Source organism: Teleopsis dalmanni, chromosome 2 (assembly GCF_002237135.1).
Source record: "Teleopsis dalmanni isolate 2A chromosome 2, ASM223713v2, whole genome shotgun sequence".
NCBI lineage: Eukaryota > Metazoa > Arthropoda > Insecta > Diptera > Diopsidae > Teleopsis > Teleopsis dalmanni.
In genome coordinates, this window is record NC_051847.1 from 187,311,356 (window position 1) to 187,336,135 (window position 24,780).

The window sequence follows — 24,780 nt, forward strand, 5'->3', positions numbered from 1 at the left end:
GGTAAATTAGGAAAATGTGGGCAAACATAAGAGCATTCAAATTTAATTACCGCGAATCAAGAGGATTCGTGTGAATACAGAAATGCTTCATATGCACCCATATTCCCTTCCAACTGAACACGCTTTAAATCTGTTCTCACAATATTCCACCTCATAACCAATAAAGTGCATCGATGCGATAATCCCACAAAGAATATTGATGTCTACCATAAAATATTTTATGATCGCGATTAGTCAACGTTGGGTTTTCTAGACGAGCGGTTGTTTGTTGAGATTTTACTAAAATAATAAATTTTTTCAAAATATTTTTTAAATTTCTTTTTATAATAATAAAAAAGTGTTAAATATAAAAAAATGTCACAAGATTCAGAATATTGGCATCACAATGTGGCGGTAGTCACTGGCGCTTCGGTCGGTATCGGTGCTAGTATAGCTGTGGCTTTAGCTAATGCTGGCATGGTTGTGATTGGTATATCAAGACGAACGGAATTAATTGATGTGAGATATTGTAAAAGTTGTCTATATAGCTTAATTAAAAATATTAAAATATAGTGCATATATAATAATATGTGATATTTTGTATACCCTTTCTTATTAAGTTTGGTAAAACATCAAGAGAGCTATGTAGAAATCGTCGGATATGCATATATACTATATTTATTCGAAATAAATATATATGTGTAGTCTTGATCAGGATGAAAAAAACTTATCCATACTACATAATCAATTTATCTATCCTCCAATGGTCTGTGAATGAACAAATCTATATTTGTTTTGAAAAACGAATTATAACAAAATTTACATCATAACGAAATAGCCGACTTATCAGAGCCTTTTCGCAATGCCACATATATTAATAAAAAAAATTCTCAAAACCATTTACTAATGTAATAAACTAAGACTTTGGAATTACCCAAATCACAATGTGAACCTATTTTCTTCATATATTTATTATAATATATGATATATTGTATACCTACATTTTGAGTTCCTGGCCATAAAAGCATCAAGAGAAATAAAACCGTTGACAATATCACTAACTTTACGGAACACCAAATAAATTAAGAACTGAAGCCTCTGTGCGATATAAATAGACAACTGTCAGAATATATGCTATAAAAGCCGAGACATAGGTAGCTTAAGTATCTTAATATAAAATTCTTTGAAATGATTAGTTTCAAGGACTTGAACTTCTTTCCTAATTTTGAAGGGAACTATTTTTTAAAATTTGCTTACATGATATATGTCGTTATTTACTATTTATTCACCCACTCTAATCTGATATCGCTACCGGCCTATCAGATCCTATCATGAATCACCCAGTTGCACCTTCCTAGCTACCTATTTTAATTAAATTTCAATTAAATATAAATAAATTATATGAAAATTGTGCATCTAGATGATGTACGCAGGTTTATTGAAATATAAGTGTAACCCAACAGCACATATGGATTATAAAGTCCCCCTTCTTAATAGTTTTTGTTATATATAATATTTTTAGTATTAAATTATTTTTTCTGCGCTGTTAATTTGTGGATTTCACTAATTTTAAATTTAAAATGAATTATTTATTTAAAAAAATTCATCCTATATTAAAGGAAGTTCCTCCACTCTCGTTAGCGTTCTGTGCTCGAATTAACTCACGTACATAAAATAAGCAAAAATTAAAGTGCAAGCTAACAGCACCAAAAACGTTTAAATAATAAACAAATGGAGTGACAATTTCACAAAAACATTACCAACAACTAGTAACTAAGAAAAACGTTAGCTATTGCCTTATATACTTGGGTACTTGCCACTTCTCCAAATCATTGCTGTTTACCATTTTTGGACGTCCTGATATTGTTGCCATTTTATTGGTTTCGATTTGTGCCTCTTCTTCAGACTTTACTGCTTTTAAATCATATTCTTAGATAGTTAAGTTCAAAGAATTGCTCTATGGGCTTGTTGTAAGCCGACATCTTACTTTTTCTACGTTCTTGAAGAATTTTACTAAAGACTACCATTTGGATAAAACAAAATTTAACCACAGATATCTGTCGTTGTCGTATATAAAATATATGCATTATATAATGCCCACGTGGATATAGTGGAGCATTAGCTTATATATATTAAAATAATCGAAAAATAAATTTATGAACTAAGGATATTGAAGATCTTACTTACTTATGTGGCCATAACAACCCGTTACCGAGTTTCGGCCTGACGCAGCATGTCTCCCCAGGCGCCTCTGCTGCGTGCGCGCCTTCTCCAGTCTCGTATACCAAGTCCAGTTAGTGCTCCCTCAACTTGATCACTCCACCGGAGACACGGTCTACCTCTACGTCTTCTTCTGCCAACTACTGCTTCAAACACCTTTTTCGCCGGAGCGTCTTCATCCATTCTCACGACATGACCAAGCCAGCGAAGCCGCTGGATGTTAATGCGCTGAATAAATGTCGTGATAAAGCTCGTACAGCTCGTGGTTCATTCTAATGCGGTAGTCGTCGCCAACTCGTAGAGGACCAAAGATCTTACGAAGAACTTTTCTCTCGAACACTCCCAGTGCTGCTTCATCATTCTGTGATAACGTCCATGCTTCTGCGCCATACAGAAGCACAGGGAGGATGAGCGACCTATAGAGCGTAAGTTTTGTTTGTCGAGAGAGAGCTCTACATCCCAATTGCCTACTGAGCCCATAGTAGCACCTATTAGCAATGGTGATTCTTCGTCTGATCTCCAGACTGACATCATTTGTATTCGTTACGGCGGTGCCAAGGTAGATGAAATCCTTGACAGATTCGAAAGTATAGTCGCCAGCCACTAGCCCGGTGTCCGAGCGATATTGAAGATCTAGTAAAACTAAATCTGGTTTTATATGCAAATTATGATCTTATTTTACAAAATGTGTTGCTTTGATATAGTTTTCTTTAAGGAAAACTTTGTATATAGACATACTTATTTATTTTTCATGTTATAAACTATTAATTATATTTTTTTTCTTTGAAGGAACTTAATAAAAAAGTTAAGGGAAAGGGAAAAATTTTCTCTCGCCATTGCGATTTAACTAATGAAGCTGCGATTGTGGAAACATTCAATTGGATACGTGAAAAATTTTACGTTATACATGTCCTGGTAAATAATGCAGGAATAATAAAAGCGAATTTCTTAACAGGTTGGATTTTTAAACAAATTTTTATATATAGACATAGCAGTTAAGATATATGACCTATAGTTAATAATGCTGCAATGAATATTATGTACTCCACCGAAGCGCTTGCTTTCCGATATTACAGATGGTAAATTAACTTGATTTCCATATAGTGTTTAATTAAGCAAAAACGGCATCCCACTTTATAAATACGAGATGCGACACCTTCATCACTATGCTACCCAAGCATATTCGATTCTCTCGTTATTTATAGTTATGACTGGATCTGTGGATGCACCGTAGCCGCTGCACATAACTTTTTTTAGACGTGTTAATCTCAAGTTCAGCTTTAATCACATATGTGCTGATTGTATTGATGTTATTTTGAAGATCGGTGCATCTATGGCTTAATAAATTTAAGTCATCAGCGTATTCTAGGTCTTCGAACTGAGTGAATAAAAATAAAATTAAGTATAAAATCTTTCTATACATAGAAAACTTCCTATATAGAAGGCTGACTAGACACGTTTTATTTTCCAAAAAAGTATTATATAGGAATATTTCTTAGTTAACGATGAGATATTTGGTTTTTAATCTTGAGATCTTTCATATAACCTATAACAATTTTTGATCACATATAGAAATTAACATAAAAAAATTTAATAATAAATAAACATATATTATGTATATATATATGTATTATAAAAAAAAATATATATATAAAATAAAATAAATATAATATATAATAAATATAAATATAAATAAAAAAATAACATATTTATTTATAAGTTGTAAATAACAAATACTTGATCTCTTACAATAGAATCAACTACGAAGGAAATGGAAGAATTATTTCAACTGAATGTGATTGCCACGACAGTTTGCATGAGAGAAACCTTAAAACATATGCGAGAAACCAAAACCAGAGGACATATAATCGTCATAAACAGGTATGAATATTAGTAAGGAAGCCAATGAAACTTGTCTGTTTTAACGAAAGAAAACAAATTTTTAATATAAACTACTATTTTCAATAGAGAGGAATTTCGAACAGTAGTAAATTACAATAACAAAATTTTATTTTTTTATTAATTAATTGAATATTTAGCTGACCATACAGCTGTTTTGAGTATTGTCAAATACTCATCATAAATGGTCTTGGAATTATTTCTTATATTTAATTATTTGTAATTAATTTTTTGAGACTGCAAGTACCAAGGGGTGAACTCATGCCCTGCCAAATTTGAAACTGAGAGTCAGTGTTCGGACTTGAGTTTTGTTAATTTTGCTGTGAAAGTTCATTAATAAATTCACTTGCTGTGTTATATTAAAACGAAATCATAAAACAGTTGTAGAATAATTGAATTGTTGTTAGTTCCATTAACTCCGTGGGGAGTTAATGGACCTCATTAATAATGATAATTGAATAAATTATCATATTTTTATTTTAAATTGTTTAATTTCAATACTATTTTTTTATTTTTATATAATTTTACAAAGACTTTTACTTAAGCGCAGTTTTGAATTGATCACACACATATTTTGGATATATCTTAAATATCTCTATTTAAAAAAATTCAGTTTTTGCTCTTTATGTCTAGTTGCTCCATATCATTTCTATAAATATTCTCTTTTGTGATTATAAAAATTATTTGATTTAATTTCTTTTTACTACTAAGTCTTCTGTATCGAGTAGATACTTTATGCATCTTTAAGTAACTTGGGGCTACAAGGAAAATGAATTCCAATCACGTCCATGAAAATTATATACATTAAACGTAAATTCCATATTATTAAAACTTAATTATATTTAATTACATATGACGGATAGTAAATGCATTTGGTGTATATTTTTGTGGGAGTCCCCCCACCTTCTCACAGAATCCACAAGAGCTTAAATACAAACATTTAAACACAAATGCGTATACAAATATAATCACCAAATGCAAATAGCCATAGACCCACACTCACAATTACACTCAACTACAAATATTATAAATAGTACATTAATGTATATCCTTGCAAATCCTGGCGTACACACAATCCTGTCCTCATAAATGCACTTGTAAGGTAAATTAAGTATTTACGCAGTTTTAACACAATAATTTTAATACTGATGCCTCTCGACATATTTTAAGTGACACATGCACAGTCCAATATATTCCCTACATTCTTCCACATACTTATATACTGCACATACTTATATACAGCACATACTTACATACATTAAATCAAAGAATTATTTAAATAATTAAGAAAAATGCTTCAATGTCACTACAATGTCGGAAGGTATGTTTAGTTTTGATTTGACAAAATGGATCATCCATTTGTGGTTACAAAATTATGTTAAACTTAAATAAAATACACTTGTGATTGAGATTTCAGCAAAATTTTTATTTCAGTGCATTATCTATCACTGACCATGAGTCTAAAATACAATATGATCCAATTTCATCCACAGAATATACACTTACTTACTTAGTTAGCCGTCACAGACTTGAATCTTCCTTAGCCGCTTCGAATAGCCTCCGCCAGCCAGCTCGATCAGTGGCTTATTATATTATATTAGCAAGGAAGCCAATGAACTTGTAAAAGCCAGTTCATAGTACCGAGCGCCCTCAAATTGTTGATCTCCTGGTCCTTCTACCGAAGTTTTCCCTGCGGAGAGGGGAAAAGAATACTCCGGCGGTTAGGATTAGCTGTCGTAAGAGGCGACTAAAATCCCCCAGTGCCAGTCTGGCACTTATGTAAGAAGTGCAAATGGTAGTGAGTGAGCACTGCACTCACGACATCTGACCAAAGATGAACCGATCTAGTACTACGGGGGTCAGTAGCCCGCAGCTTCACCTGTTCTGACCATTGGCGTTGGCTTCGTAGTGGCTGTCGGTTGATACCCAAACGTACGCGGGAAGAATGATTTGGTATTGGGTTATCATTCATTCGCCGTAGAGTGCGTTTCATACCAGGTGCTACAGCCCAAATTGTAGCAGAGGTTTTAGGTAGGCCTCGCATCTTACCAATATGGAAGTTATGACTTACATGAATTTCTTCATTGGTACCGGCGGAATAAGGAAGGCTATTCCAATGGGGCGTTGATTGACGCTTTATATTAATACGTGTGTTAAGAGCACCGTGATGTTGAGCCATCCCGGCAGGTAATCACGTAAAACAATTTGATACTTCTGTCCTTCCACCGAAGATGCTTACTTCCTCTACGGCGTTGTCCACCTACCTTTCGCACGTTATGACCAAACCAGCGCAGCCGCTGAATTTATATGCGCTTAACTATGTCAATTTTCCGATATGGCTCATACAACTCATCCTTCCATCTAATTCGATACTTGTAGCTAACGCGTAAAGGGCCATAGATCTATCGAAGATTTTTTATCTCGAATGATCCTAACACCTTTTCATCAGTGTTGGTAATTGTCCAAGCTTCTGCACCATAACATATAGCAGGACAAGCATGATAAAAGATTTGTAGAGCGTGATTTTTGTTTGTCGAGAGAGAGAGAGTGCTTTATTCCTCAATTGCTTACTTAGTCCGAAGTAACATCTGTCAACTAATTTTTGTTGACTTTTCACATAATTGGTAGCACTTTAGTCATAAATTAAGGGATTTTTGTTTTCTTAGCAGCAAGCATATTTTATTTTATAATTATATTTTAATTTTTATAAAAAAATTATTTACATTACCGATATTTCCGTCTACTCCGTAGATCATCTTCAGTTATTTTTTTAATAAGCATATTTTATGTTTTTCCCTTGTCCACTTCATTATCCCCTTCATTATTTGTTTCAATTAAGCACTTAATGAAATAAATCAAACCAGTTTAAATAATTCACACCAACACCCAATGAGTCCAAATTATTCCTTACACAATCATATCCCTATTTTATATCCTTCCTATTCTCAAAGTGATTTTTCTCTTAACCCATAATACTGATATTAAAATATAAATCTATCTGTGCATTCAGATCCAAACAAATACTATATTTATTTTATCAAGATTTTTTTTTTTGATTTTTACTTCATCCGCAGCGTACTTGGTCATCGCATTCCCGAAGTGCCAGTTCCATTGTTCAGTGTTTACCCGGCAACCAAACACGCAATTACCGCTCTTTGCCAAACAACTCGTCAGGAAATACATTTTCTTAAATTAAATATTAAATTAACGGTAAGTTAATTACAACCCATCGAGTTTTCCCCACCCACCCAAACACCCACACACTCTGCACTACTCCAAAGGTCAGGGATAGATTTTTTCACTCTTGTGTGATTTATATTTATTTTTTTTATTTATTTATTTTTTTTTTTAATTTGTATATGTTTTAATGAAGTGCTTAAATAAAAATAAATTTAAATGCAAATGCACATACTCATACACGCATACACACATACACACATTGCTATACATTGCATATGCACTTAATTGTGACAATACGGCAACGACAGTTCACTTCATGTTCTGGTACAATTTTAATGTCTGTCCGTTTGTTTGTCTGTCGGCGTTTGTTGTGTCTACGTAGGTTTCATCACGTTGTGATAAAATATTAAATTTCCCAAATGCCTGTGGGCAATTAAATAAGAATTATAAAATTGGAAAATATTTAATATATGTATTGCTGCAAAAATATATTTTAAATTGGAAATTAATTTAATTGAATTATACGAAATAAAATAAAATGAAAATATGAATTTGCAACGGAACGACATTATAATTTCATTCCATTTTTCTAATTACAACTTTAATTTATGTATAAAATTTGCGCAGAATAATTCTCGTTTAAAATATATTTTAATAATTTATGAAAACATATTAAATGTATTGTATAATTTATATTTAATACATAACTTATAAGCAAATGCATAAGCATTATATATAAAACAGTTATCAAGAAAAATATAGGAAAATTTTTTTACAAAAAGTGACCGATAAGCTTTAGGGGTGTTCACAATATGTTACTCTATTAACTACGCTTTAATACACATGATCCCTTTGGTGTTTGCATTTTTACAACTCTGTAAGGTAGGTAGGTTGAAGTGGCGGTCTTGTTTCCAGAGAGCCCATTGTGGTACCACAGGAATAGCATTGATATATACATAGATTGAAAGATCTGTATACAACCAACGCCAAAAAAGGTAACGACTCTCCCCCATTAGGTAAAGGAAAACCAACCTGACAGTTCTATAAACTTGGTTAGGTCCCCAATGTTACAGGATAACCTACATAATCTTTTCCTAGTCCATCTTATTTTCCCATAATCTTTTCCTAGGTAATCTTTTCCTAGTTCATCTTATTTTCCCATAAGATGGAGTACAGCCTCTTTTTCTACCTCATCTTCAGAGCCACAGTCACGACAAAAGGCATTGTAGAGTAGACCCAATCTCATAGCAACCCTTACTATTTCGCAGTGGCCCGTCCGTTGAAGTTGAAGTAGCTGACTAGTACATTCTTGTCCAAATTAAATCAACTCAACTTAGATATCAAGGGGTGTTCAAGAGGGTTCATCAGTCCAGTATTGCGTTGCTATGCTTAGATATTTTTGTTTAATTGCCAGTTTAAGTGTAACAAATGAAACGCAAATATCTGAGAAGTGAATGTCAAGGACAGCAGTTGCCCGAGATATCCCTATGACCAGGAACCCAAATGAGTTGAACCTGATTATGATTAATGTGACTGAAGTGCCTACCAGTAATTTAATGGCACCTTGGCTATCCAAGAGATTTGATTTTACAGTCTATAACACTGTGCTAGAATTCAGACAGTGTTTAATCGGGCAATTGAGATAGTGGTGAAAGAATACAAATTAAATATTTTCAAAATAGTTTCGAGAAATCAATGCAAAATAAGATAATACGCGATTCAAAAACCAAATATTGTGTGCCCATAATTCTCGCCACGTTCCACGAACAGCTTCACATAAACGTTCCATAATATTTAAATAATTCTCCTTGTTAGCATTTTAGCCGAGCGGATGGAATTTATAATACACTTGATCAATCTTAATTTGGTGTCCAGATCTCCATTCACTACTTGAACGCAACAGACTCGATCCGTCATCATCATGGGCTCATAAACTTTTCTGTGACAAACCCATGAGTGTATCACCGGTATATTGCTCAGTTCTAAACTTTGTATTTAAAATTTCAATTAAGCACAGAGAACTCACACATTCACCTGAATGTATCAATTTTATCAATACAAGTACCCTATCCCTCCGTGTTCAAGCAAACAGATCGACCGCTGCTTCACATCTTAGGACAGTACCTCCCTCAACACCGTCGACACCCACAATACCAACAATACCCGGACGCTGGGTTTTTTTCACGTTAGTCGAAAAAAACTGTTAACATTGTCTATATTTTTAAATGGCTTTGACGCGATGCTGTCGTATGCACTTGATTGATCGATTGTTTCCGGGTCATATGTAAAGATCTAAGGTCGTGTGCGAGTTAGGCTAAGTTGCGTTCTAAATGAGGGAAATACTAAGTTGTGCCAATAATGTAGTGATATGTCGATACGTGTTGATAAATGGCTAAATGTGTGCAGTGCAAAAAATCCCAAAAAATCTCCCAATTGGTTTAGCATCAACTTAGCCTAACTCGCACACGTCCTAAATCTCATTTCCAGCTGTCATGCATTTCTGTTTCATGATAGTCAGAAAGCCTTGTTTGGTGGACTCCAACCCATTGCTATTTTTCTAAAAACTTCTAATTTTTAGCAACTGGTCATATAGTCTGGACTGAACCAAAAAATATATTAATAGTATCAGTGAGGTCTCTAATTAGACTGTGCAACAAAAATTAATTCCTTGATTTCAAATATTTCAGCTTAATTTTTGAACTGTAAAGTACTTATAAGTCAATTTTATATCTATATAGGTATTATATAGGTACTATATTTATACATACTTGTATAAATTTTCAACAAAAATTTATTATTTTATTTATTTAAATACTTATGTTCCTTTTCATTATAGAGCATCAGTCCTGGAATGGTAGACACCGATTTTCTTAATGTGTATTCGCATGCTGTAGCTGATTTACCAAAGTTGAAGCCTGAGGATGTTGCTCAAGCCGTGCTTTATGCCTTGGAAACTCCGAATAATGTACAGGTACTTTCGTACATAGTTTCTCACTCAGCTAAATATATATACGAGTATATATATTAATAAGCGATTTTTATAATCTCTTCATTAGGTTGAGGAAGTTATACTGCAAGCTATGCGGCGTTATGATGAATAACAGCATAACAAGTTTATTAATAATATTAGATATAATTACAGATTACTATATAGATGCAAAAGAAAAAACAGGCACTTGATCCTCTTAACTTTATAAAGTAGTCATACATTATTTCTAACAAGAAGTAGTAAATAAAATTAAGTCACCTCAATCTATTATTCAAACCAGATAAAATGATCTATTTATGTAATTATTAGAAGTATTTTTATTCTAATATTATAAATATAATAAATTATATTATGAAGCTACAAATGCTGTTTTAATTGGGTAAATGGTGAGTATTTATTGAACCCCAGTAAAATATAGTTAATACATTTATGTTAGTATGCCAATCAATTCATAAAGGGAATGTGTATAACTATATAGACTATCTTATAGTTTAACTTGATCTACTTAGGTATTGAACTCATTTTCAAAATTGGTTAACTAATCATAAGGACACCTGAATATATTCGTCTTAAAATGTCACATTTAAACAAAAAAGACTTTACCTCTTAACCTCCCGACTTCATAGCTATCTAACCCTTGTTCAAGATAGATGGCATATGCTAAGAACATACTTTCTTAAATATCTTAGTCAATTTTAATACCTACACTACAAAAACATACATTGCAGCTTAATCAGTTGAAAGATCTACCCTTTAAAAGCATACATAACAGCTAATATGCTGGTAGTTGGTCAAGTAGTTTTTTTGGTTTATGCAAAAGCACCAATCGCCACAACTTCCATCGTGATAGAGAAACTTCTTAAGTAAACCACGTATCTTATACATCTACGAATCCGCGTGGTTTCGCTTATACCGTAATCTTAAACCCAACATTGGGAGCTCCATCTGTTCCTTTGTGATTTCGCTCGTTTACAACCTTAAACAAAACTCTGGAAACTCCATATAATCCTGAAGGCTGACTGTCGTGGATATGATTCAATATCTTCTTAAACCCGCTAATGTCTTCACTAAGACATTGGATCATATATGTTGATTCATTACATACGAGAATGGATTTGTTGCTGTCACTTATGGTGTATTTATAGTCGGATCCATATCATATTTCTAATCACCTACTTTCTCCTGTCTGCGAGAACTATCACACTTGAAAATTATTTATTGCTCTAAAAACTTAAGACTAAATAGATGCCTAGTTTTACCACCATACTTACGGAACCATTTAGCTAAATTGGGCATAAGTTTTTTTCAGGTGTTTTTAAGTGAATATTATAACATAATTACGAAAAATATGACAATAATGAAGAAATCATATAGACTACTTCATTACTTTAGATTTTAACAGTTATTTCAAAATAGAAATGTGAGTTAAAAATTATAAAAAACACAATTAGAAGTAATTGGATTAGTCTCTGATTTCCTTTATTTGACATATAATTAACAACCCAAATTTTTCAATTTCATAATTTCTTCTACAATCAGAGTTCCAACCCGTTACAGATAATTTTTAAAAAAATCTTTAACTACTTGTTATTAAACAATTAAAGCCCTTTAAAATTTTATAATTAAATTACAAATGTCAAATCAGTCCCTAAAAGTACATTCACACTGTCTCTTTTAACCACTTGCTCATTAATATTAATGAGGAAACGTACACATTATAATAAGCTCATTTATACAGCTAATAAAACTTTAATATTCTTTTACAAGCTTCACTTAATAATATATCACATAAAAAAATTAAATATTAAATCATTTATATACATTTTATATATCGATTGCATATTTAATTATTAAAAATAAAGATTTTATACTTACTATTTACTTCCACAGTGCCTTTGTTATACACCTCAGCTGTTGTTTATTTAAATTTTACATATAAAACATGTGCCACATACATTATTATTAAATAATAGGCAATGAATGCACCCCGACCTAAAAGATCTATTGTTCGCCTAACACATACATACATGTATATCAAATTTTGGTCATTTACCTTGTGAGGAATTTAGTTCTAAGGGTTGCATTCGACATGGCGAACTTAAATGAGCTGATTTATTGATAAAAAGCTCATTAATATGAAATATATTTGTATGAAAGATCAACCTCATTTATGGCTATAGTGAGCAAAACCGCCTCAATGAGACAATGTGAATGTGCAATGAGTGAACACTGTAAAACTGACCCATTAACTTTTTTAAGGAAAAATTGCTGACTCACGCAAGTTAAGCCGAAATCTAAACATGCTATAAAATAATATTACAATTATGTTTAATGGCCGTGTGAGAGTTCGAGTAAATTGATGGTAAATTGAGAGAAATAGAATAATTATGTCGGTATGGCAGTGAATGTTGTTGCGAATGCAGCGAATGTTGTTGTGAATGCAACGAATTCACCAGAATTTCGAGTAGGGTATATTAGGAAATAATTAAATAAATTAGGTGTTACCATTGTGAAAATTTTATAAGATTTTTAATAAATAAATAAATAAATTAGAAATCTGTTAACCAAAAATAATAAAAAGTGCAATAAATAAATATTTACTTAAGTGCAGTGCAAAAAATTCTTAGAAATTTTAAATTTACTTTACCTCAATTTACTCAAACTCGCACACGGCCTATATTATTATGTCGTTTAATTTACTTGTAGTGTTTTACATTATATAGTCTATTCGTACAGACTAGCCCTATATAAATTTATCACAGTGTAAACGCTGTTCAGTGGTTTAAAATTTAGTTTCCCATAATATAAATTAAAACTGAACAACATTTTATTTGATTTCACAAAAGCCTTTAAATAAATAATAAATCTAATATATTCCCGGTCCACATAAAAAAAATACTATTAACATATAGAAGTAAAAAATTCCTATTAATTACAATATAAGTATTTTACATACATAAAATTTTTCACAGTGTAACGCTGTATTATTGTAATAATTTTTGTACAACTATTATACCAATCTGAAATACAGAAACAAACTCGTTATTTAAAATATTTTATTGAATATTGTAATAAATCTAATTATGAGTGATTTAAATATCTTAATTTTTTATTTTAAAAAAACGTAATAATTTTTGCTTTGATTTTATACAAAGTACTGTCTTCATATTATTCCTATAGATGGCGCATAACACAGTTGGTGCCAATTTTTTTTTCAACATATAGCAAAATTCTATTAGTTAAAAAGAGATAGTTATACTTTACGTATAGTCAATAAAAACTAATATAATTCAATTGTCGTGTTGTCTGACATTTATAAACTATATTACCAACAAGTAGACTGCCTTATCGTTGCTGTTGTCGTCGTGTTAACCAGCAAAAGAAATTATCACAGAAGCACAGAAATAACCAAATATAAATTAAAAATTTTCAACGAGTGTGTGAAAATTTTTAATTTATTTGTATGGTATATTTAGTAGGTAAATATTATATTGATTAATTTCAAATAATGCATAGCAGTTGAAAGATTGCAAAACGTTTTGTGCTTTATTGTAAAAGTAAAGTAAGAAATTGTGTGCGATTTGTGTGTCAACGATTGGTCAAGTCTAGTGCGGGTAGGGCGAGGCGAAAACACAATCATTAAGTGCTCTGCGAAGAACTGGAACAGGTTAACAATATAAAAACTCCAATCATCGGAACATATTTGTAATAATTACTTGCAATTTATGAAATAAGTGACGAAATATTTTTAACCCTTTTTTTCTTTTTTATTTGTGCCAAGTGCGAGCGGAGCTTGGTTTTGTGCGAGGTGGTGTAACAGAGTGTCAGGCCATAGGCCAACAGTGTACGGAAGCAAAGTCTTGTTTTCTTATTGTTTTATTTCTGAGTTGTTTTTAACAGTGTAACGTAGTTTGTTTATTGTCACGTTAAAAAATTTATATATTTTTTTTTGTTTAAATTTTGTTTAAAAAATTATTGAACTACTTTCATGCGTGTCAAGGACACCGTCTAGACCACATTTTGCTATTCCGTCTCTAATCAATCCGTGTAATTACGTTTAAAGCAAATAATTTACATGTGTTAATTTTATTTAATTTTTTATATAAATTTTTTTTTTTTTAACAAGTATTCTTTGCTTGAATGAACATTGAACTTGTACGCATTTTAAATTTTCTATTTTTTCTATTTTGATTAGAATTCTTTGTTTCTTTTGTTACATTTTAAATATAAAAAAAATAAAGTGAATTTTTTTTTATCTTTGGTGTTGAAAAGTGAACAACTTTCACTTAAAAAAAAGGAAAATAATTTAACTAAAATTTAACTTTACTTGCATTTCTAACAAAGCATTTTCCTACCAAATCAAGGCAGTTAAGATTTGCTCAAGGCTTCAATAAGGAAAAGTCAAGTGTCAAAAAATATCTAGTCTGTTTGTCATTATTAATAATAAATTGCATAAAACTCTTTTCTAAAACTAATTTTTAAATTTTCTTTCCATTTCAGCATAACAACTCTTTAATTATATTACCTTTTCCCTCTGCAATAAAAACAAAACAAAAAACACAAAAATGTTCATCTGGGACTGGTTCACTGGTGTTTTAGGTTACTTAGGTAAGTGGACATAAGTAAGATTTGCAAATATTTGGTGTTCGCAATGCTTTTATTAAAAAACATTTTAATCTTTAATAAACAAAGAACGTATTCTGTAATTAGTAAATATTCATAATGAAATTGTTGAAAAGTTGCCAACAAAGCAAAAATTAATAAAAAAAAAATAAGGTGAATACTTGACAACGATCATCAGCTGCTTTATATACAGCGACATACATAATCTTCTTATGAATACTACATATATAAATACATTTATATAGAACACAATGCCATAAATGACTGTGGATTATAAATTTCATTCTTTGATTCTAGTGGATTTGACATATGACGAGAAGAGTGTGCTGAAAAGCATAGCAATGACAAAATGAGCAGAACTGCCAACAGAATGTCAATAGTCTTCTCTAACGTGCTAGTTAGATGTGTCAGTGTCTTGCTTAGATTTGTACCTGTATACAGGGATATCTCAGACAATCGTAGGGTAGACCAAACTTGTCAAAGCAGGACTCTGCTCTATGACATTTATTTCTCAGATATTGGTAATCCACTTGTAACGGCCAAGCTGGCCGAAATTTAACCATTCCTATCAGAACTTTATATCGATCTGGTCCAAACGACACCAGTTAGGTTTTTGAACTAAAGTGTGATCTGTTCGGAATTAATGTATCGGTGCTGACTGTTGACTGCTTACTAAGAAGACATGCTATAAGACTGCATCTACCATTTAATGACTTTCCTATAAGAAGGAAATTGTAATCCACTTCATGTTTCAGTGTCCATAATTCACCAAGAGAGACTTAACCAAATTCATAGATTTATCAAGTTGTGTCACTATAGCTTGGATGCAACAATCATGCCTTTCGGAATTATTTGTACGCTGACCTTTAGATTTAGACTTAAGCGGACCGCTACTAATTCCTACCATTAACACAATGGGTCCATGAAATATTGCAAATCACGATATTATTATTTCAAAAGTTATTGGTAACAGTCCTTACAAAATATATAAATGATTTTACCGATCTTTATAAAATTTTATTAAAGATTGTAACAAGTTCACTTATTTTTTTACTGTTTTTTTTTGTTTAGTTCCACACATGCCTTAAATAATATAAATAATACATTGAATATATTTCCGATTTACTGAAAAAACCGGAAACACTGGCTTTGGCTTGAAAAGCACTGGTGTAGAAATATAACCTTGTAAAGTAAAAAAATGTATCAGTAATATGAAGGCTAGAATAAAAAGATAAGATAAGATAGGGAGAACAAAAATGACGTAAAATAACTTAGAATCTAATTTTGTGATATAGTTAAATTACAGTTAGTGAAATTACAAATACTAAAAATTAAATAATTATCTGATTTTGTAGGTTTATAAGAAAGATTCTGCCTTTTTATATTCACTCATCGTGGATTTAAGATCATTCTTAAGAAGTCAAACACAAGTCTTCTAGATTTCTTAAAGATCTTTAACATTATATAGAAGTTCTTACATTATATGTAATATATACAGTTAAACTTATTGGAGTGTCATTCGAGTTGAAGACTTCTAGATTTCTTAATAATCAATATAAGGTAGCTTATAGTTTTATGTTGTAAACAATATTAGAGCTCTCTAATATCACCTTGATATCTCCTTTTTTATACTCTATTGTATTCCTTGTAGTTGTTTTTATTGAAACTTCTCTTATGATTCGAGACTAAAATAATTATGAAATCTTTAAATTAATTATAAAAATCTCTGTTGTATATTTAAAATTATATTGTATAATATTTTATATAGATGGTTGCTTCCCTTTTAGTTTAGATTACATCTATTGATTTCCTTTTACAGTAATCAGTTGTGATCATTTCTCTTAAAATTTTGTTAATAATCTATAATATCTAAATAATGAATAAGATTTTTTCTAAGTAAGCAGTGAAGCCCTTAATTATAGTTTCTTAAAGTTCTATGAGTTTTTACTAGTTTCTATTTCAGTATATTAAACTGATTCTTTTACTAGAAAAATGGTTGTAATTTAAAAATTAACTGAAAAACTAATCTCAGCATTCTGTTATAATTGAAGAAGCTTAAGTACATTTTCTATAATGTAAAGAATTTCCAAACCATCGAATTAACTATCCATCTTCCAATGGTGTAAGAACACGTCATATAAATAAACCAAACAAACAGCTTCAGCTTGATAAAAAATTATGGTAATAAGATATGAACGAAGAAGAATTTGTTAATAAAGATAATAATGACGTGTTGCAAATTACTAATTCCGTTAAACCTATAATATATAATTAAATTTAATTGATTCTTAAGAATTTTGTTTTTTACAATTTTAATAATTTAACTTGGTAAACATTTTTTTAAATAATTAAAAAAATTAAGATTATCAAGAACATTTTTTTTTATTAAATGTTGAGACAGCACTTTTAACTGGTTTTCAAGTTCATTGCCATTTACCAAGTATTTTTTGTAACATTTTTTTTTTAAATAAGATTCTTGCTTATTTAATTAGTTTTATTATCTCATTTATTAATATTGTTTCTTTTAAGGATTATGGAAAAAGTCTGGAAAACTATTGTTCCTGGGTTTGGATAATGCTGGTAAAACGACATTATTGCATATGCTCAAAGATGACAAGTTGGCACAGCATGTTCCAACATTACATCCCAGTAAGTTCTACATTATATAAAATACATTTTTTTATATATAATATAATAATTATATTGATATAATTTAGCATCGGAAGAGCTGTCAATTGGAAATATGCGTTTTACTACATTCGATTTAGGAGGTCACACTCAAGGTAAGTTTAATTTTATTTCAACTTATGTGGATAGGATGGGGATGGGGTAAAGTATGCCATCAGATAGATTATAGTCTCTAGGGCTAAGAACCTTTTTGTTTTGGTGTTTCTCCGGTGACTAGCCTTCACCGTGTTCGGTTACTGTCATTAGACAATACACCGTGGACCGATAGCCATGTATGTGATTATGGAGCCATGACAGTGACAAAACTCCAGTTAGCAGATAACTGAAGGTTATCAGATTCAGGTTAACAAATTCAGAATACTGTTTATTTTAAGTATATTTACTTTATTATTATTTTAATCACTACTTAAGTCGATTAAGTTTGTTTTAAATATTTTTATCTAATCTAAAAAGTTGAGATGTTTTTTATAAGAAGTGCAGTTATGAGTTTAATTCAAATTAGTAATATAGTTGCAGATATTATTTATAAATGTGAATAAAAATTATTTAGAAAAATAATAGTGTATTTTTATAGTCTAAGAAAAAATATATTTAAGTTATTAAACAAAGTTTAGAAAATGTATAGTCATAAAAAATTCTCGAAAATTTATTAAACACTATCTCATTGGTGATATCAAGCGATGTCGCCACATTTAAATAAGCACTATTGGCATTTTTGGGCATATTTTTCTTTAAAAATATAAACAGATGAACATAGCTTAGTGACAAATTCTTTGAATTGATTAGAAATAGATTGTCTAAGTCCGTTATACGATGCTTAGCTTGAATCCGTAAATAATTACTATTTTAACATATTTTCATCAACTACTCGACTGTATGTATATAAAAACTTATTATCATTGTGGATAGGCCAGCAAAGCAATAAAGTGCAATATGCAAACAGCAATGCTCATCAGCAAGCACTAATGCATTACTCAAACAATTAATGTAATTTTTTTTTATTAATTAATAATTTAGTTTTTGAAACGGGCTGATTGGTCAACAGCTAAATAATAGACTTTTTTAAAAAGCTTTTATTTAAACCAATAATTCGACTATATTCTAAAGTCATATACGGAGTACTACAAATTTCAGTACTGCACAATTTCAATATGAATATATGATTATTTATTTATTGTTTACAGCGTTGCTTTGTCTTTTTATAGATTTCTAAGCACATTGCTGATCTAGAATATCTATTTCCATATTAACCAGAGACCTACTTACTTTATCACTAAAAAAAATTGCCTTCTTTTTAGTTTTATTATTTATTTGGCTGGCATATTTTAATATTTAATTACATTAAAATAAAAATTTTATTTTAGATTATGTAAATCATTGGATTGCGTAATTTGATTACTTAATTTCGCCTTCAAGTAATTATAGTTATCATTAAAAATACTACAAAGAACGAAGTGATTGTCTATTTTCTAGTAAGAGCTTTCTTGTAGTTAAGGTTAAAAACCTGTCTCATTTTTGTCATATCAAACACCAAACACCACCTAAACAACAAATGCCGATAACCAAAATAATGAAATATCACATTCACTAAATGATTAGGCAAATATTGTTTACCAAATACTGATATACTAAAGGAAAAGTAAAATTATTATTTGCACGTACTTCTCGTATTAATAATTAGAATTAAACTCAATAATTGATAAGAAGTATAAAATGCAATGTAACGTGCTTTAAAAAAATATACATATATTTATTTGATTAAATTATATGTATATATGTATCATTATCGTATCACCCTAAGAGACGACGACGTCGACGACTCGTTTCGGTAGATAATTTTGATAATATATTTTAATATGTAATTTTAACTAAAAATAGTATAAATTCATAAACAACAAGTTATCAACTAATGACAGAAATTATAATAAACTATATCAGTGTAATGAGTTAGAGATAATTTATTACAGAAATTTTAAAGTCAAAAAATACTGCTCTATCACTTTAAATATATTTCTATTATTTACTCATATTAATAAATATTAATTAACGACTCGTTTCAATAGATAATTTTGATAATATATTTTAATATGTAATTTTAACTAAAAATAGTAACAATTCATAAACAACAAAGTATCAACTAATGACAGAAATTATAATAAACTATGGTATATCAGTGTAATGAGTTAGAGATAATTTATTACAGAAATTTTAAAGTCAGAAAATACTGCTCTATCACTTTAAATATATTTCTATTATTTACTCATTAATAAATATTAATTAACAATAATGTTAATAAAATAATTTATAGCGACATACCTTTAGCAATAGCTAAAAGTTTAATGAAATAGAATAACTAATTATAATTAATAATTATAACTAATAATTATAATTATAATTAAACTATTGTGATTATTATTAATTATCACTTGTTAAATTATTTTATCAATATTTAACATTACATATGGTTAAGCTTTTTTTTTGTTATATTATCAGTTAATTCTTCATTTTTTTGAGTGCTGTTGGCTGGCACTTTATTCTAATATTTTTTTTTAATATTCTTGCCCTTATACCCTTATATTTCTGATTCTTATTGTTTTTATTGCTGTTAAATGGCACATTGACTATTGTTTATTTCGTTAAGAAGTTAACACTTATCATTTTACAATCATTGTATTTGCTTGCATAAGCACATTTGGATTTTAGTTATTCCCATAACTCTAGAAACAGCTACAGCGAACTACTTTTAATAGGATTAAGAAGATAATAACCGACTCCCCGCATGCTTTGAAGACTATTCTGGAAAGCGACTTTAACAATTGTTTTTAGGAATGAAAGTAAAGTTAGCATAAGTATATTGCAATCTGGAGAAGATTATTGTGAAATCGTTTTTGATCACAATATTATATATATTAATGATTATAAGTGTTCGAGTGGCTGTAGTATACTGAACCTGAACCCTTTTTCCAGAATTGGAAGATATGTTATCATAACTATATTGTAATTGGGAGAAGATTATTGTGAAGTCTTATTTGATCACAATGTATATTAATGATTATAAGTGCTCGAGTGGCTGTAATATACTCGCATTCGAATATCTCGAACAAACACTTTAAATATTTAAAAATGTTTATAATCAATATAGGGACCCTTGAACCATTTTCACAGAATTGGAAGATATGTTAGCATAACTATATAGTATCGGGAAAAGATTATTGTAAAGTCATTTTTGATCACATTGTTATATGAGTGGCTGTAGTCTACTCGCATTAGAATCTCTCGATAATTGACTTTAAATATTCAAAAATGTTTATAATCAATATAGGGACCCTCAACAGCATTCCAACGCATTCTTAATATTTCTCTGTCTTTCTTGTAAAACAATTTCGTTTTATCGCGAACTCGGTAATAATAATATATGATACTCTATTAATATTTTTTATTTTAAAAATTAATATAAATTTTATTAGGATTTATGAAATTATTTATTGTTAGTTTTATTATGTTTAGATGTGGCATATAAGTAAATAAGCATATACGATTTTAAAAAAATTGTTTATGTTTTTTATGTACCGGATATGAATATATTATAAATTATAATATTCAGAAATATAATAATAATAATATTTAAGCTATTAAATTAAAATAAAATATATTCTGAATTATTAATAATAATAATTATATTATTATTATTTTTGCAACCATTTGTTTATAAATTGAAATATATGAAATATATAAAAACCACATTTTTTTTAATTAAAATAGTAGTCATATATTTTTTAATTTAATTTGTTTTTCCTATGTCTTTATAGCTTCTAACAGTAGTCACAATAATTATAATCATATATAATTATTTAAGTTTCTTAAACATCTGGTTTTACTTAAAACCACTTAATTAAAAATTTAAATTTTCTGTATACCTTGTATAAGATATATTTATTATCTTATACACATGTCTTACACTGTCCCTCCATAGTTTTACTTATATAACTATATTCTTACCGATGAATTCTTGTCCAACTGACGCGTTTATTGAATTAATAATTAATATTTAATTGTCATTAAATGTATTCATATAATTAATTTTACATTTAATATGTGTGAACTTAAACAAGTGTATTATAAATAGTTAACTAAATATACGATATTGACATCGCCAAAGTATCAGATAAAATTGACTTAGATACGTATGTACTTTTCGTTCACACTAAAACTTAAAAGTTTATAATTAGACAATTATAGATTATAAAAATCTCAATGCTAAGAACAGGGAATTGATATATAATCAAATAATTTGTCCGTCACTTCTATATGGATGTGTAGCGTTTAACAAAGCTTCAAACTACTATTCGACAGCTAAAAATTGCACAAAGCCAGGCTCTTCAAAGTACCATTGTACATTAGGACGAATGACATCCTCAGGGACCTCAAGATTGATTCGATCAAAAAATACATAAAGAATAGAGTTCTGAAATTATTTGCGAAACTAACAGACTTACCAAAACCATGTTATCAAATCTCAAAATGGTTACAGGCTCCTCGGGGAGGTATGCAGATTTGAGGTCAATTATTGCTTAGTCTGATGAAATGATAAAGAATAATCCAGTCAAGGCGTAAAGAGGGGTTTTAAAAATACCTCGAGTTAAGATAGAGTAAAAGTGCAAAAGTGCACTGGCTCAAATAGCTTCAACATAATATAGATTTTTGCTAGTATCCAAAACAGTTGTATGCGCACAATAGATCAAGCTGGTCGCAGTGCATAAAGCTCTTAGCCTAACCTATAAAGCATTATCAACCGAAACAGATCTATGGTCATCTAAAAAATTCACCTGATTAAAAATTATGTTTTTGGTTTAATTATGGATATCTCGCGGTATTAAAACGGGTCTTCGATCATATCAAGAATTTACCATATTAAAAAAAAAATTTTTCGAGATAAAAATTTTCTCAATATTACCCTCTTTTCTACTCGAAGAGAATTCCTGTCATAAGACAAAACATTTAATTATTAATAATAAATAAACTTTTTATTTTATATATTATATTTTTTATTTATTTTTGTACTAATTATGGTTACAATTTCTCTCTCTCTCATTTCAGCACGTAGAGTTTGGAAAGATTACTTCCCAGCTGTAGATGCAATTGTCTTCTTAATAGATGCCTGGGATCGTGGCCGTTTCCAAGAAAGTAAAAATGAATTGGATGTTTTACTAACAGACGATGCGCTGTCAAATTGTCCCGTCTTAATATTGGGCAACAAAATCGATAAACCCGGTGCAGCCAGTGAAGATGAACTAAGGAATGTGTTTGGTCTATATCAAGTGACCACTGGCAAGGTAAACCCATATTTATTTTAAACAAAACAACAAAAATACTAAAAAAAATTTTTATTTCTTTTCTTTTTTACAGGGTAAAGTAGCACGTTCAGATCTACCCGGACGTCCTCTAGAGTTATTTATGTGCTCTGTGTTGAAAAGGCAAGGTTATGGTGAAGGTTTCCGTTGGTTAGCGCAGTACATTGATTAAAAATTAGGAAAACATGTAACAATGAAGATTTTTTTTAAAAAAAATTAATGAATAATTATAACAACAACAACATGTACATAATTGCATGCTTGCATAAAAAAGAAATTTACCATAAAATGCGGCTGTTAAAACAACCATAAATTTAAACAAAAACAACAATAAATAAGGGAATATGGCGCAATTTTTATTTATACCGTAAAAATAAAAAACAACTGCATAAAATTCAATAATAAGAGTTGTATTAATTTTTTTTCCATTTTAAAAAATTTTTTTAAACACAAAACCAACATTCGAAGAATTTTTCTTTGCAATTTTTTTGTTTTAATCTTAAATACTTTTTTTTCCAAATTAAAATATTTTTTAACTTATGCAGCCATAAATATTTTTGGGATTATTGTTGGTTGCATTGTCAACTTAACAATTTTCTATACTCAATAAATGTATTGTTTTAATTGATTATTTAATATATTAATTAAAACTATACAAAAAATTATTTTTAAACATTCGATTATGCGATTTCCATTTTATTTTAATTAGCTTAAATTTTATTTTTTCTATATTATTTTTCTTCTCGTTTTTATGTTAAAAAAATTAAATACTTTTAATAAATTTTATTTTTTAAAAATTTAAACTATTCCACATATCGTAAATTAGTTAAATATAGAACTTTTATATATAATGGAACTGTTGTAATGTAGGATTTTGTTTTCGAAAAATATTGTATATGAGTTTAGATATGTACACATTAATATATCGGAAATTTATCTCACCAGACGAAGGTTCTGGACTTGTCGATTATCCCAGCGAATATATTATTTCATCTACATATTAGAAATGAATGTTCTAAACTTTATCTAAAGCTTTAAAATACCTGGTTTATTTATTGAAATCTATCTATATATCTATCTATCTATATATCTATCTATCTATATATATATCTATCTATATATATATATATCTATCTATATATATATCTATCTATCTATATATCTATCTATCTATCTAAGAGAAGTATCTATCTATATTGAGAGCACAATCAGTCTATAGGATCATCAACTATGTTGTCCTATTTTAATTATTAATTATACAAGGTTTCTGCACTCATCGGAATATGAAACATGCAAAAAGATATATTTTTTACTCTAAATGTTAGGAATTTCTGTTCTTAACTTTATCTGAAACTTATCTAATTTATCCTAACTTTATTTAAAATTTATCTACTCCATCTTAACTTGATCGCTATCGACCTTTTAGATCTAAAACTTTATGTTATATTTTAATATAAATATTTACAATATAAATCAAATTTTTATCCACAAAAAATACTCTAAAATATAAATTGATTTGACTCTGTCATCTACGTAATGAGTCTATATGTATGTCTATACTCCTGGCATTTTGCTTTATTGAAAACAACATTGCACATAAGAATATAATTTTTTAATAGACCACATTCGTTGCGACTACTTATATTTATAAAATTTATACTGAAACCTAAAACGTTGAGATATATATGCCGAAGTCGTTACCAGACATCGATGACAAAGTGCCATTCAGCACCAACTACTGCAGCAACACCTACAAATTCTTAAAAATGCCTAGAAAATAATAAAAAGTGCATATAGTGTATGTATATTAGGGTGCCATTAATTTTCGAAAGTTGGAAAATTGCCCGCGGC

The 24,780-nt window shown here is 29.5% G+C and overlaps 2 protein-coding genes across 3 annotated transcripts; both read left to right on the forward strand.

Moving 5' to 3' along the window:
- The first annotated feature begins 232 nt into the window (after positions 1-232).
- Positions 233-10,626, forward strand: LOC119685126 (farnesol dehydrogenase). The gene is made up of 6 exons (XM_038099335.1): positions 233-498; positions 2,989-3,154; positions 3,954-4,080; positions 7,173-7,308; positions 10,115-10,249; positions 10,335-10,626. The coding sequence occupies exons 1-6, from the start codon at positions 355-357 to the stop codon at positions 10,377-10,379; spliced, it is 753 nt and encodes a 250-aa protein (XP_037955263.1). The 5' UTR covers positions 233-354; the 3' UTR covers positions 10,380-10,626.
- A 2,977-nt stretch (positions 10,627-13,603) lies between these two features.
- On the forward strand, positions 13,604-23,136 carry LOC119678489 (GTP-binding protein SAR1b). Of its 2 annotated transcripts, none has more exons than XM_038090346.1 (6): positions 13,604-13,746; positions 14,768-14,875; positions 17,420-17,539; positions 17,608-17,673; positions 22,676-22,911; positions 22,985-23,136. In XM_038090346.1, the coding sequence occupies exons 2-6, from the start codon at positions 14,833-14,835 to the stop codon at positions 23,099-23,101; spliced, it is 582 nt and encodes a 193-aa protein (XP_037946274.1). In that variant the 5' UTR covers positions 13,604-13,746; positions 14,768-14,832; the 3' UTR covers positions 23,102-23,136. The 2 variants fall into 2 exon arrangements, with proteins under 2 accessions (XP_037946274.1, XP_037946273.1); XM_038090345.1 differs by lacking the exon at positions 13,604-13,746 and adding an exon at positions 14,554-14,689.
- The last annotated feature ends 1,644 nt before the right edge of the window (positions 23,137-24,780 follow it).